Source organism: Vidua chalybeata, chromosome 10 (assembly GCF_026979565.1).
Source record: "Vidua chalybeata isolate OUT-0048 chromosome 10, bVidCha1 merged haplotype, whole genome shotgun sequence".
NCBI classification, from domain to species: Eukaryota; Metazoa; Chordata; class Aves; order Passeriformes; family Viduidae; genus Vidua; species Vidua chalybeata.
In genome coordinates this window covers 12,024,130-12,039,420 of record NC_071539.1, presented here as the reverse complement: position 1 = coordinate 12,039,420, position 15,291 = coordinate 12,024,130, and the positions used below count along the sequence as shown (strand labels likewise).

The window sequence follows — 15,291 nt, the reverse complement described above, 5'->3', positions numbered from 1 at the left end:
AGCATTTCAGAACAATGAGCAGAGCAGTAGCTCCATGGATATAATACGGCTTTCTGGAGATGATAGAAACGTGTCCATGGCAAATGTCTGATTTGTGATTTTTTTCCTTTGTTTTCCTCTTTTCAGCAACTAAACGCCTTTGGGAATTACCAATTTTTGTTCCAAGATTTGGCTATTACCACCGTAATTGGTGTGACAAGTAAGCCCCTTAGTCATCCTATGTATTAATGAGAGAATGATCTCAAATATTTTTCTCCTCCTTGGAAATACATAATTGTGCATAGAGAAAGAAAGGAAATGGAGACCAAGCTTTCTGCAGACTAATCATCCTCTATGTAGAATACAGGATGTTTGGATTAGTAGGAGAGGGATCTTGTTTGAAAAAAGCCCTAAAGATGGGAAGTACTTAGTGGTGCATTTGCTGAGTGTGTAGGTTGTTGCTAACTGGGGATGCTATCTTTAGGACCAAGGAGTAAACCCACAGCAAGTGCAGTAGAAAGTCTATTCAGGCACTTTCCTGTTGACTTAGGAAGGTAGATTAAGAAGACACCTGACTCCATGCCCAAATGAAAAAGTAGGGATTAGCTTTTATGAGTCCAGCTCACATTTGAAGCTGTGTAAACCAGAGCCCTGAAAGAAAAGAGGTGAAAATAGAAGAAAGAAATGACAGGTATTAGACACTACAGAGCAGGGAGCTGTAAGCCAAGAATAAGAGGGGAAACCAGTGCTGAGGCAGAAAGAGAAAGACAATGTTATTGAGACAGAATAAGTGCAGGGAGAGTTTTAGAAGCAGGAATAGCAAGGACAGGGCCATGAAAAGCATATAGCAAAACCACATCCTGGTAGGTTCCACCCATGCTGGAACACAGACAACAGGAAAAGACTTTGATGAAATCAAGCCTTAAAAGGTCAGCCACAACAACACTGGGGTGCCAAAATCTACATTGCTGTAAGTAGTTTATCTGGAATTGCATCAAAGTTTTGTGCATAACTCTTGAACTCAAAGTCTGGATAATTTTGTTAAACCTAAGAACAGAGGAAAACCTGTTGTGTCAGCTAATGCTGTCCTTCTCCAGCTCAAATAACCTGGTTAGGTGTTTAGTTCAGGAAGATGAACAGAACATGGGCAGTAAAGAATCCCAAGCCACAGCTGACAAGTAACAGAAAGAGAACAGAAGACCATAAGTAAATGTTCATAATCTTGGGCCTGACAGTAGCCAAATAAAATAAAAAGCCAACATTTTATTTTTCCAAAATACCTCATGATAGATGACATTAGTTAACCTCTTCTGTGTCAATATGATTTTGTAAGAAAACAACTCTGTGTTTTGTACTTGATACAATCTTTGTATGTTTTATTAAGAATATTACAGACTGCAAAAGTGCCATTGATACAGTCAGTATTACACAGCATCACTGCTTGTATTTTGGACACACTAGTAAACACATCTGTGCATATTTCAGTGAGTTTCACACGTGCCTATCCAAAGCTGGTCCCCTACAGGCCTCCAAGCCAGCTCATCTCACCCCCATTGCTGCTCTCTGTTGTGCTTAACATCCTCTTCAGCCTCGGCATGCAGATCTTCGGGTTTGTGGTGGTGCAGGAGCAGCCTTGGTATTCCAAGACCGACATACACAGGTAGGACACCTTTCTGGGACTCTGGGTACCACAGGGTTGACCTAGTGAGGCAGGTCTGCGTGAAACTATTTGTCAGCTGAACTGCAGGCCTGATGAGCAGCTGCAGCAGACCCTGTGCTGCCCACAGGGTGCAAACACTTTAACCAGTGTTGTCTGAGGTCCCTAAGCTCTCCAGCAACCTGCCACACACAGTTCATGTGGTGAGAATGCTTCTGCTGGGCACAGAGAGGAGGATTTGATTGCAGGAGAGACCAGGTTTGAGCTCAGGGTCTAACCAGTTCACCCAGCTCAACCAGTGGTGAGACTGAAGGCATTGCCAATATCATGGCTGTGAAGGAGGATTTGTGATAGTTGACAGTGGAAGCTGGGGGAAATAACCAGGACAATGATCATTCCCTGAGCAGTGTGACACTCTTTTTCAGTGCCTGCCTGCCAGTGAACAGCTATGAGAGGAATTCATCTTCCAGCCTGGGGCTCCATGGGGTGAGAGATGGAGCCCATGAGCAAATAGACAATGGCTTCAAGAGCTATGAAAACACCACAGTGTGGCTGCTTAGTACCGTCAATTGCCTCATTGTAGCACTGGTGTTTTCCAAGGGAAAGCCTTTCAGGCAACCCATCTACACCAACTGTAAGTATGGGGAGAGAAGAAATTATATATAAGTCAACTTATATAAGGAGGTCAGTTTAACAGGGAAAAATTAAACTTGACCAAAATTATGTCAGCCAAAAAATCAGGAGAAAAACTGTTATGTGAAGGGAAGATGAGGACATATGTTTGTGACAATTCCAGAAGATGCAGTGAGTCATGGAAGAGCTGTTCTTTTCCTGTTTGGGACAAATCCTGCAGCATGCTCTTAGACAAAACTGTCTTCAGCTCTTTTTTATTTTATTTTACTGAAGAGTTAAAATAATTCTGCAGGTTTCATGGCTTTGATGTTTCAGTATAGTAATAGTGAGGAGGGGACATTCCTTGTAGAGAGCAGAAAAATGGGTCATCAGCCTCCCAGAACAAGGAAAAACACAAATGAGTAGGTGGAGGATGAAGTTTGGTGCATGCCAACTGAAGAGAAAATGAATTTACATCACTGGAACATTTACCTACAGATGGAGAAGGTAATAGGTTCTCCATTACTTAGACTCTTTAGATCCTGATCAAGAGCAAAGTCTTGACATCACGGAAGTTGAAGGCAGCATTCCTAACCATGTTAACAAGATCAAGACTATATCCTGGCTGTTTATCTGAATCACAGGATATACTGTGATCAGAGAGAGAACTCACTGGAAGGCTATGAAGCTTCTCAGATGTAAAAGGTCAAATCAAATGTTCAAAATACCCATTTGGTGTTTTAAATCTGTGGCTACAATGCTTGTCCCACACTCATGTATAGCCACTTGATTAAGTAGTTTAAAAAAGCTGGAGTTTTACTCTGTTCATTTTTCTTTAGTTGAAAATTCCTTTCTATGTCATGGATTCTTTTGATGACTGTGTAACAGAAAATTATTACAATCTTCTATAGTAAAGGCAAACAGCTGAGATTGCTCATAAACCTGTGGGTTTCTTTCTTTGCTCTTATCCCTTCAGATGTGTTCATACTGGTGCTCACAGGGCAGCTGGGCATTTGCCTCTTCTTGATGTTTGCTGACATTGATGATCTCTACTCCAAGATGGATGTGAGTATTGTTCCAAAGGGGATTTTTCTTCCTACTGCCAGTCCATTATAAGTACACTGGGATTGTTTTAACAAGAGGCACAGACTTTTGCAGGGAGACATGGCCCCTCTAAAGACAAATAATATTTAAAGAGGTGGATTTTAGATTTAGGTGGATTGTAGAAACTTCTGGAAATACAGAAGTATTTCCAGAATACACAATACAGTCATGTGCATTTACAGAATGCTATCTGTTCATTCAGTGGGACAGCTACACATGTAATTTTGATTGTTTCAGCACATTGTCCAAGCAACAGAAGATAACATCACTAAGCTTGTGTGTGGTATGTTGGTGGCTTGTGAAGCCAGGAGCAGATAAGGGCTGGGCTCTGCGAGTTTAAAATAAAGTACCATGCTTGTGTTTCTCAAGCTGTGCTAATCTGAGCAAAGGTCCTCTTGCCAAAATCTGCCAGTTGGCACTCAGAGCAACTTTCAGTTCCAGTCCCCAATCTTTTGAGGCTCCCCATTTAAATTTGAAAAAGCCTGCAGTTTCCTGAAGCAGGATTTGGGTTTAGAACAATTGTAGGGAAAGACTAGTGTGGCTGCCATGGCAAGAGAGTATCTGTCTTGATCCTTGATTAAAAAATACCAATAAGGCTTGACTTATGTAGTCTGGCAGAATGCAAGCTGGGAGTTGTCTCGTGCAAATCCATCCCAAGGGAAATGTGAGGGAAGGATAAGATCTACATCAGCTGAAGGATGGGGTTGTCAGTGGAGCTGACAATCAGTATATTGAGGCTGGGAGATGTTAACCTCCTCTGCTGTGACACTCTCACAGTCTTGCTGTAGGAGTCACAGGAACAAAACAAGAAAAGCACGTCACAGCTATTTTTTTCTGTACATTTGCAAACAGAGCAGTGGTTTTGAGCCACAAGTGCTGAACACAACGCAGCTTCCAGTCCTGTATGCTAGCATGCCTGTTAGCAAGTCTGTTTAGACATGGGATTAATGGAATTTGTAAAAAGAAAGATAGTAAAAGATAGTAATTTAAAATCAAGTCCGAGTCTCGATTTTAAATGTCAAACAGCCCACTTACCACTGTTGCCTGTAACTATCTGCAGAGCCCGGCTCAGCAGGCAGACCCAGTTAGAGAACCTGCCACGAGATGGCACTTTAAAGCAAGTCACCGTCCTGTTGTGGAATGTGGTGGCACAGGACATTTTTCAGCACTGCAGCTGCAAGGGGATAAAATGCTTTTGGGGAGAACTGCAAAATTCCCATCTCGAGCAGCCTGGAGGGAATTTACAGGAATTGCTGAGAAGAGAAAAGGAGGGAGTAGCAATAAAAACCTCTGCAATAGCCTAGCTCTGGAGAAAATGCCAATCCAAATTGTGGATCTGAGCTGCATCTCCAAAAACAGTTCAGCTACAGCCAGAAAGCCAGTCCCATCTCAGGGAAGTTGGAACTGGATTTGAGGCTGAAATATTTAGTTTGAATTATTTCTTTATATTAGAAAATTAAAAAGCAGTTAGATTTCCTCTTGCAGTTCTAAAGAATGGTTTTCTCTGTTTTCTCTACTGCATCATAGATTTAAAAGCATCTTTATCAGTAATTCCTCAAGACAAATAGCAGTATTAACTCATCAGCAGGGTAAGCCAGTTTGGGAGTCTGGCTTTTTATGACATGAAGCTGCTGAAGATCTGGAGCATAAGTCATGTAAGGAATGGCTGAGGGAGCTGTGTTTGTTTAGTCTCAGGAAAAGGAGACTCAGGGGAGACAGTTACCTGACAGGAGATTGTAGCCACTTTTTTTCTCCCATGTAACAAGTGATAGAGAAGAAATGGCCTCAAGTTGTGCCAAGGAAAGTTTAGACTGGAGATTGAGAAAAATTTTTAACTGAAAGGGTTACAGACTGGAACAAACTGCTCAGGGAAGTGGTTGAGCCATCATCCCTGGAAGTATTTAAAAGAAGTGTAGTTGTGGCACTTAGGGACATGGTGGACTTGGCAATGCTTTGCAATGCTTCTCCTGCTTTTTCCCCAGCTTGTTTGCACCCCCACCACGTGGCGAATCTCCATGGTGGGAATGCTTGCAGTGACGTTTGCTGTGTCCTTCCTTGTCGAGGTGAGTGTGGATCGTTGGATGTGCTGGTCAGCACTAACTGGAGTGGAAAAATGGGCTAGTCTTGCTCTTTCTCCCTCCTTGATATTCCCTCAATTTGGGAATATCTAGTAAAACAGGAGTAGTTGCTGCTACCTCACCCTTGCTCCCTTTTCTTTAAGCACTCCATCTGAATGATAAGGCCTGGCTACCTTTTCTTTCCTCTGGTGAGTGGCACCTATCAGGCCCTGCCCCAGGCTGGAAAAATACAGGCAGTCTTTGGTGTTTTCTGCTCAGATCCTGAAGACTCTCAGGAGGAACTGGTCACGGTTCTCTGGTGGAGAACTCTGGAGGAGCTGCTATGAAATGTGGTCAATAAAAGGCTGCTTAAGGGCCATGGATGAGCAGGGCAGGTGGGAGATCTGGATCTCCACTCTTTGCCCCATGTTTGTACTCTGGATGAAGAGTAAAAGGCTGTCCAGGTCCTCTTAAACTCTCTTTTTGCTTTTACCTTTACAGGAAGCTGTCATTGAGAACAGATCCCTGTGGCTGCTTCTGAAAAAGACATTCCGGTATCGCTCAAAGAGCCACTACAAGAGGCTGCAGCAGGTGTTGGAGCAGGACTCAGCCTGGCCACCTCTGAATGAAACCTTCTTTTCAGATTCTGTGGCAGTAACAGTAGAAGGAAATATGGGAGGCCATAGCAATCCAACATTTGACAGCAGTGAGGACTTGCTGTGAAGGAAACTGCAGTGGACACATGTCCAGGACAGTTGCATTTGATCTTAAAAGGACTCAGTGACTTAAAAAGAGGAAGGGTTGACTCTCCCATTCTAGGAGTAACCAGCTCTTGTTTACATCTAAATTAACTGGAAGCATAAAATCTGCTGCAGTGACATAAAACCACGATGATGTTTCCTCTGTCCCCTTGCCCATATACAAATGGCTGCCAGCTGTAAATTGAACACCTTGCTGAATGTTGGTAAAGTATTTGTGGTTGGAACACCCCATTGCTGTGTCCCTCTGTTGAACTGTATTATGCAGGCCCTAAGGGTGGGAGATGCTCCGGATGAAAAGTAGCTAATTGCAATAGCAGCACTCCTCTGGGCAGATCCCCTTTGAGAAAACAAGTAGAACTGCTGCTAGAGGCTGCTGAGCATAGGCGTTCTTAGGATTCCTCGTGGAGTTTCAGATACTGCTACTCAGTGTCTTGCTTTTTTTTGGAGGTTTTAACCCTTCTGGCAATACTTGGCTTCCAGAGCTGAAAGAAGCTGCAAACAGCCAAACCTTTCTGGAAGTGTCCACTCCCAGCACCATTGTGCTTGTCCTATGATGGGAACAAGATGCACTGTCTTGCTAGCTCACTGCTACCAGGAAACCTGTTTGCCCTCTTAGTTTTTAGCAAGTGATATTTGCATTTTATGTGTAAAAAATTGTTGACCTGCAGAACAGAACTATTTCATTATTTAACTATTTTTTGGGGGGGCAGGAGGTGTTTTTTTCAGGATATCCATTAAAAATATAGAGTAGAATGTATTAATTACAAGTTATGATCTCATCCTTCAAGGACATGCTGTCCCTTGTGGTGTGAGCTTGCTTTACCAGGGCAGGTTCTGCACAGCTGAGCTGCCTCCTGGCATCAGTTTTACCAGTGCTAAAAGAAGCAAACATTGAAGGGGTTATTAACTTCAAGGACCTAAGGTGTGAAATAAAAGATGTGGAGCCAGCTAGGTCTCAAAATAATTTTTTAAAATTCTGTGGCATGCTCTTAAGTTGAACCATCTGAGGTTTAGTCTCTGGTTTTTCAATCATCAGCAATTCAATCATCAGCTCATATCCCTCATCTGTTAACCTTTGATGAAGAATTAATTCACTTTGCTGTGCTGTATTTGCCATACATAAATGAAACAACACGGCACATTCCTGCAAGAGTTACCTAGTCAAAAAAAAAGCAGCTTCTACCTTCACATACTCTCTTAGCCCTGAGATGTTAATCTCTGATGTTAATCTGCTTTTCTCCTCACCGCATTTTGCAATTTTGGTCCCCAGCTGGATAAAACAACAAGATAGTCAATCAGAAGGGCTTTGGATCGAGAGGAACACTTCCTCCTGTGGATAAGGTGTGCAGGGCAGCTGTGCCTTCTGAGTTGACTTCATAGTTTGTTTTCCATAGCTGAAGCTAATCTATGTTTTTACTGGGTGGGGCTGAGAAGCACTTTATTACTGGAAACTGTATTTTCCCACCATTGTGTGCTGAAGCACTCATGTGCTGCCACAAAAAGCCAGGAAACAGGCAAGTTGGGAATCATGGGGAAAACTTGTTTGGTTTTCAGATTTAAAAATCAGCTTGGGAAACAGAGAGCAAATCAGAAGAAATCATTAATTGTTTTGAGTCAACATATCTGCACCAGAGCAGAGTCTGAAAATAATCTAGCCTGAACCTAAAAATAACTAAGAAAATAAAGAAATAATAGTTAAGAATAAAAAGGAAAAAAACCCCAACAAACTTAACCAAACAATATTTGATTGAACTTGAAAAAAACATTTATTTGACTCAAAGCAATTTTATCATCTGTTTTTAACAAGTTTGACATAAGCAAGTGGAGTAAATACTTTCCTGCCTACAGTAGTTTACCTAACAGTAAATGCCTGTCACAAAGCCACACAACTTGATACAAACTAGAAATATTTCATTTTAATTCCTAGAAGCGTCTCCAAAGTTTTCACGGGTTCCCAGCTCGCCACTGGAAGGGGAAGGCTAGATAGATGCTCTCTGCATTCCTTACAGCTTGGGGCATCAAAGAGCAGGCTTAGTGGAGTTACTCCTGACATCCTGTCTTTTACGTAAAATAACATTTTTCTGAAGACAAAATTCACTGTCTTATTATGAACTCCCTGACAAAACTAATATGTTGCTTCATGTGATACAGTGACAGCAGCAGTAGCATTGCAGACCAGGCATGTGATTTATGTTTAGATATCACTAACACTATAAAGTATCAAGTCTTGGTAAACCTGCAGTAATTGTTGGGTTGAGGAGATAAAGAACTGCTTGCCTGCTGCTGAAATACAGCCTTACCTGCAAGAGAGCAGAATTCAGGTGCTAGGTAATGTTTAACCTCTGCCACTCTAAGCACTGTAATCACCTCTGCTCCTTTTCAAAGAGGGCAGTGAGTCAGGCAAGCACTTGGGGGTACAGTTATAAAGATTTCACCTGGATGCTTTGGGATGGGGTGACTGATACGTCATAGACATAATCCATGGTGGAAAGCTGCAGAACCTCTTTGGCTATTAGCACACTTTCCTGGCAGAAGGTTGCAGGGAATGATAGGAAGCTAAGGAGGTGCTACATACTTGTAACAGCTAAATATTTCCCTTACGATGACTGTGTCCCTTCTTGGAGAGCAGTACTGTCAAAGACTGATGTCCTTCTCTTCTGCTGTTGGTCCTTTTTCCTGACAGAATTTTTCCTGTGGACAGGGACATCTTGTCTCCTGACTGAACAGCGACACAGACTTGGAGTGCTCGTGCTTTTTGCAGCTGCTGGAACCACAGCCAAATCATAGCTGCCCTTTCATGGAGGCTCTTGCTAATGATCTTTATTTTAGTCCAGCTAAGGCACTCTCATTCCTCTTTAACAGCCTTGGTTTAGTAGTCCAGAGACTACAAATCACCAGAGAAATGCTGCTGCTGGGCTTGCTTGTGGCCTCAACAGCAGAGTAAAGCACAAGTGTGTTTTAGAACAGAGGGAAATATTTGCAAAATTGCTATTTTTGATTGCTTTTTTCACCTCATACCTTCCTTTTCTCCTATGACAGACACAGGATGTTTTTTTTCTTGCATAAATAAGGACACAGAGCAGGACAGATCTTCCTCTACAAAGGACAAAACAAACACATCTTGTGGATAAGAGGGGAAACAGTTATGGATAGTTACTTGCTGAGATTGCATATAGAAATGCCAGGCATGTGTTTTTGCATACAGGATATTATCGTGCCATCTGTGTTCACTTTACTGGGCTATGGATGCTACATGAGTGTCCTTAAAATGGGAGACACCTATGAATGCTGGGACTCTAAACTAGTATGTGCCTGAACTTTTCCTGAAGTATGTTTGAAACCCTACAAAATTAATGAAAAGTTCCAGGGCTCTTGAAATGATGATTTTATGTTACCAACCTTTCAGTGCCCTCTGGAGAGAAGTTTTGAAGAGAACTCCAGTGTGGCATTCTGAAAATTTGAACTTTGCACTTCCATCCAAGGCTGAAACTTCATGTTTGAAATACTAATGGTAGAGCCTGGAGGCAGACTGGTCCTCATAAGCCTGTGGTAGTTCAGTCCAGATACAACTTCAGTGTCCAAGGACTGGCACCCTGATTTAGAGTCTGTCTCTTTGTTCTAGTGAATGTTGAAGAATGCATTCAATTTTCAATGGGGGACCAAATTTGTCAGATGAATAATTCATTTCAGTTCCAATCTTTATGCAGAAAACACTTTCAATGGCTATTTTAGTTCCACGAGCACTACAGAATAGTCTGACACTACTTCAGAGAATCTGAGTGGTGAGTAAATCTTCAAAAAATGTCATCTAAACCTTTTGCTGTTAGTTAGGTACCACAGTAACCAAAATTCTGCTCTCAGATATCTGTGGGGCTTGTGGCCTGTTTTAGCATAAAACATAAAAGTGAGAGATGTTGTTATAAGGCTGACAGAATGTAGAGTAGCTAGAAGTATAGAAGTACAAGGAAATCAAACCATCATTTTAGCAGTAGTCTAAGGCTGATTACTGCTGACTTCACAGACAATTAGGTTTGCATTTTTTCAAATATATTTCATATTCACAGTGACTTTCTTAAATCATAAAATATCTAAGTTTTCTTTTATGCTAACTTAGTCTTCTCTCTCCCCATTATTTAGGTACTGTCTCCTGAGTAGCACTTATATAACATCAGAAATGCCACCTCTGTTAGATGGCTGTGCTGGGAAATCACATGACTTATAGTCATGACAAAGTCTGACTTTCAGTTTCCAACATAGTTGCTGAAGAAGATTTTCCAGTTACACAGATGTGTACGCTGATAAGCTGTTCCCTAGCAGCCAGGAGGAACAACCCTGTCCTGGGGTGCCCCAGGCACAGCATCACCAGCCAGGCAAGGGGGCTCCTGACACCTGACAAATGTTTTATTAATCTTTAGGAAGACATAAGGCTTGGAGGTCAACACTGAGAATTGCAATTCCTGAAGATGGCATGATGTGATTAGAGGTGGTGGAGGGAGTGAATGGATGGCAGCTCTGAGGTGCAGTGACCTGTTTGTTAAGATCACGTGCTGCTTAGAGCCAGGCACAGCTTACGTTGCCTCCAAATTCACTGCTAAAATTGTTGTTCTTGAGCTGAATTGTGGGGCAAGGACAAGAACCAGCCTTTTGAGAGGTTCCTTGAGAAGCTGAAGTGCTGTCTGTGGAGTGCTGCCCAGGAGAACCTTTATTGCTGCCTCTCAGTGACTTTGGCAAAGTCCATGTGATAAGCTGGGGCTTTTACAGCACAGGTGTGTTGGCTGCGCATCACATTTTTACATCTCCAGTATCTGTAGGATGAGTAGCACTCCCATGCTGAACAAGTGCTCAGAGATGCCAGTGTACCTTTGTACTTAGAGTACTGGTGTCCATCATTTTTGCAATCGCAATTTTTAAATCAAGATAAAGCATTCTGTCTAATGGACTTGCAATGACCATTAACTTCATCATCTCAGGAGATCCAGTTGTATGAATTAGATTGCAATAACTGGCAAAGCTCAGATACCCAACTAAATTAGAATTTCTGCATTTCTTCTTGCAATGGCAGTTTTGTAATGATAGTCTTGACAACTTGGTAGTTCTGTTGATATCCTGCAACTATTGAGCACAAATAAACCTTCTACTAAGGGACTGCAGACAGCAAGGCTACATTAAGGGGACTGACTCTGGCATGAAGCAGGAACTGCTCCTTGAAGGCCAAGGGAGATACAGGGGCATGAATTGGAACCAAACAGATAACTGGATCCACGTTCCCACCGCATCTTGTTCTATGTTAACTCAATGAACTCACATCCTGACTTTTAATGAGTGATGTGAAACCTGCCTGGGAAACTTTGAGTTCAGTTTCTGAGCTGTTAGCACAGAACTGTAACTTCCTGTTTCTTGTTGACTACTGGTGCCTTGCTGCAGTCACTTTCCCATCCACAGCAGCCTCCCAAGCTGCACCACCTTGCTGAGGAGCATAACAAAGTTCAGGTTACCATCTGCACCAAGAGAGGAGTGACTCACCTGAATCTTATTTTCCTCAGCAGCCTGTATAATGAACTAACATGTTGAAATGTATCTGGAATTGCACAGCAAAGGAGGAATGGGGCAGAAGCAGGTGAGGTGGGCAGGGCAGCAAGAAGTATGGACACAGCCTGTCTGATGCTGTAATGATGCATCTGTATCTGCAGCATCTGTCATTACACAGTTGAAACCCATAATTTGTGTTAAGAGTCTAGAACAGCTTGGAAATTTAATTTCACAAACAAACAACTAGATATCAATTCTGGACTTCCAAGACCTGCTTCGTGGCTCTGCTATAGGCTGATTACACAATCTTGTCAAGCAGTTTGGCGAGTGGTTTCTAAGGAGTCTAGACACATGGCTCCCATCCAGGTATGTGCTTTCTCTCTTGGCCTCAGTTCCTCACCCATGCTCACTTGGACAGGTTTAAAGGGCTGATCTTTGAGCTGTTGTTTTTCAGCCAATATTATTTCTAAGAAGCACTGGTTTAAAATAATACAGTGGAGAAGATTACTGATACTGTGTGTGTCTTGAGACTTTAACTGCTCAAAACTTGTGCACAAGTAAAGTTCATTTTTGTATTGGTCTACAGGCATCTTGTTACTTAGGCCCTGGAGACACATTTCTTTTAGGTGGAAAAAGGTTCTGTCTCCCCTGTAATGCTGTCCTGATTGATGGAAGCTGCACTATGAATGAAGGGATGTTCTCAGGTGCAGCACTGGAGATAGACAGAAATGCTAAGGTTCTCTGAAAGGATGTGTCTCTATCTGTTCTGACAGCAAATTATTCACTATTTATTAGTGTAGTTTGCAGCAGGAGGGAGAAAAACTGTGGCTTGCATAATTCACAGTTGTCTTAAGCTTTTGGACACTGTCATCGTGTAATGTGACTTTCTTATCCACATTAAAAACAAGTAGCAATTATGGACTCTTAGGAGAAGAAAGTGAAAATGTACAGATAAGTAAATGGAGTTACTTGACAGAATATGTATTTTTTTAGTTTTTAGATTCTGCTGTTGCAGCAGTTCAGCTCAAGCACACAAAGCAGAGAGGCCAATGTTAGCCCTAAACATCAAGACACGCAAAGCATAAACTTGGTTCATGGACAAAATGTGACCCAACCTCTTCATACATAATGTACAGAACCTATTGTACCATGGGTGGGAGGAGGCAAGAGAAGGAAAGGAGCTGCTCTTCTTTATGCCATGTCCCGGCCTGGAGTAGTTCTGGATCTCTACAGTTAACTACCTTGTCATTTTTACTCCTTCCTTGTCAACCTTTTTCTCAAGAGAGACACCCAGGTGTTTTTGGGGAGGCAGAGTGCAATGGGTGTTCCTGCTTCCTACTCAGCTCCTTCCCTCTGAGAAAGACACCTGGGGGCACCGCTGTGGCAGGTGTAGCCACAAAGGAGGCTGCTAATTCAAGGCAAACAGAACTCAGCAGCAGCCTGAGTGCTTTTAATTACCCTGAGGGCATTAGGAGAATGTGCACAGGGCTGTCTAATTATGTCATTCTCAGCACTGTTAATAAATATTCTTAATCTAGTCAATGTTAGTCTTAATCTTGTAAATGTTAGGATAATGCTCCTTCTGTTGAAATTAAGTCTTGCTGATTTTGGTACTTGTCAAATATCACCTACCTTCTGCAAAATTCATGACACCACAGATCAGAGCTGCAAAGGTCACATGTCTTTAGGGACTTCCCTAAACCCTGGCAGGCTACATCTCAATTCCAAGCCTAAAGACCATTGAAATCCTAAAGGAATAACCATATAAACATGAAAGTTGATTATATTAAACATTGTACTATTTAATTCATATTGCAAAATACAATAACAGACTTCAGCACTTCAGTGCCTGTGATGCCAGACTCAAAGTGTTAATCTTTTCCAGTGGCCAGGACAAATCATACACCCCATATCAACTCCCAGGATCATTAGTAGTTATTAGTACACCAGATACTTCAACATCACAGAGATAATTGTGCCATAATGAATGAAAGAAGAAATTCATTCCAAGAGGAGAATAATCACATTCCCAATACTTCTTAAGAAAGCAGAGAGGAAATTACTATCTGATGCAAATTAATGAGATTAAATTAATAAGTGTCAACCAATAAAATACTCCTCCAGTGGGACCAGACTGCAGGCACATAGTACAATCTCTTCTTGGCCCTCCTCCAGTGCTCCAGGGAGGCCCCACTGAGGAGGTGCATATTGAACAGGCTCCCAGCCCACCAAAGGGCAGGCAGCTCAAGCAGTGCCAGAGTGATTTTCACCAAGGTACCCTTGCAGGCACCATCTCACATAAGCAGCAGAACAAAACTGGATCCACGTGTCAGAATAAATTCATGTAATTAAAACCATCCTCTGTAAGGTATCACAATGTAAAGTTCTTTTTGCAGATGTGTCCCATGCATATCCATCTCAGAATGTGCTGGTAACCTCTTGCCAAGAACACAAGGAGGAGCTACTGCTGTGTGCATGGATCTCATCAGTCTATTTGCATAATTATTCTTTCCTAAATGTTCACATTTTTATATGTATTGTAAGACTAGCTGTCAGTTAAGCTCAAAACTGTGAGGCAGTAAAGGAATTTAATTCTACTTACAAAATATCCTATTTTATGTTTAATAAGATATAAATATTTGTTGGTTTTATGTGATGTTTAGCAGCTTCACAGTGTCTCTGAAGTATTAATTAATTAATAAGCCAATTATGATCAGGCTGAGAACAAGGTATAATTTTCTGGAAACAGAAGTGGCTTTGATCGCCCAGAGGCACAACAGGTCCTGGATTCATTGTGGTTTTTAATAGAGTTGATTGCTTCGAGATTAATTTCACTGTGCCTGTGCTAGTAACAGGGGATGCTAGTGGTGATCAAAAATAAATATATCTGTTTAAAGTTCTCCTTAACAGGCCAGACTAAATGGTGATGGGCTGTGTTGTGGTCTGGCAGACACACCTTGTCAGCCAGCAGCTTTTTAGGGGGGAATTAACTTCAATTATGAAAATTACAGTGTCTTCACACAGCCTGGCCTTGCATGTCTTCAGTCTGAACTGCATGCCCAGGAGGGAATAAACCTCAAGGCTGGGCTGAAAGAGAAGAGAAAGAAACAGAAAGCAGTTTCTTTCATAGACAGAGACTGGGCCATGAATCTTCGAGTTATTCTGAGACATGGTATTAAAAGGGCCTAAACAACTTACCCATTTTTAACATCAAGGTGGGAGGGACAAGGTGCCTGTGGCTACGCAGATGTAAAGTCTGGAAGTGGAGCCAGGGCTCCTCATGGCTTTCAAATTGCTCCCAGGGTCACTGGGAGCAGGCTAACAGTGCTTATCCAGCCCTGTGAGTGAGCAGCACCAGCCCAAGCAGATGCACTCCCTTTCCACACTGCAGCCTCACAACCCTTCTCCAAGGGCACATCACCAGGATATTTTGAGATCCCCGCTGTGAGTTGTTTCCTCTCCAACAGGGCTGTTTCTGCTCAAACAGCAATTGCTAAATAGGACTCCTATCCCAGCCCATCAGAGTGTTTTCCTGTCAAGCTGAACTCATGAGAGTTAATCATTGAGTACTATTTGGCCCTCTTAAAAGCAG

General features: G+C 42.2%; 1 protein-coding gene across 1 annotated transcript in view; it reads left to right on the top strand.

Moving 5' to 3' along the window:
* ATP13A4 (ATPase 13A4) overlaps nt 1-6,401 on the top strand; it is a 37,481-nt gene extending 31,080 nt beyond the window's left edge. The window contains exons 25-30 of the mRNA XM_053951340.1: nt 127-199; nt 1,465-1,639; nt 2,062-2,270; nt 3,225-3,313; nt 5,335-5,415; nt 5,911-6,401. Coding sequence (XP_053807315.1) covers nt 127-199; nt 1,465-1,639; nt 2,062-2,270; nt 3,225-3,313; nt 5,335-5,415; nt 5,911-6,132 — 849 coding nt within the window. The 3' untranslated portion in view covers nt 6,133-6,401. The remainder of the gene's footprint in view (nt 1-126; nt 200-1,464; nt 1,640-2,061; nt 2,271-3,224; nt 3,314-5,334; nt 5,416-5,910) is intronic.
* The last annotated feature ends 8,890 nt before the right edge of the window (nt 6,402-15,291 follow it).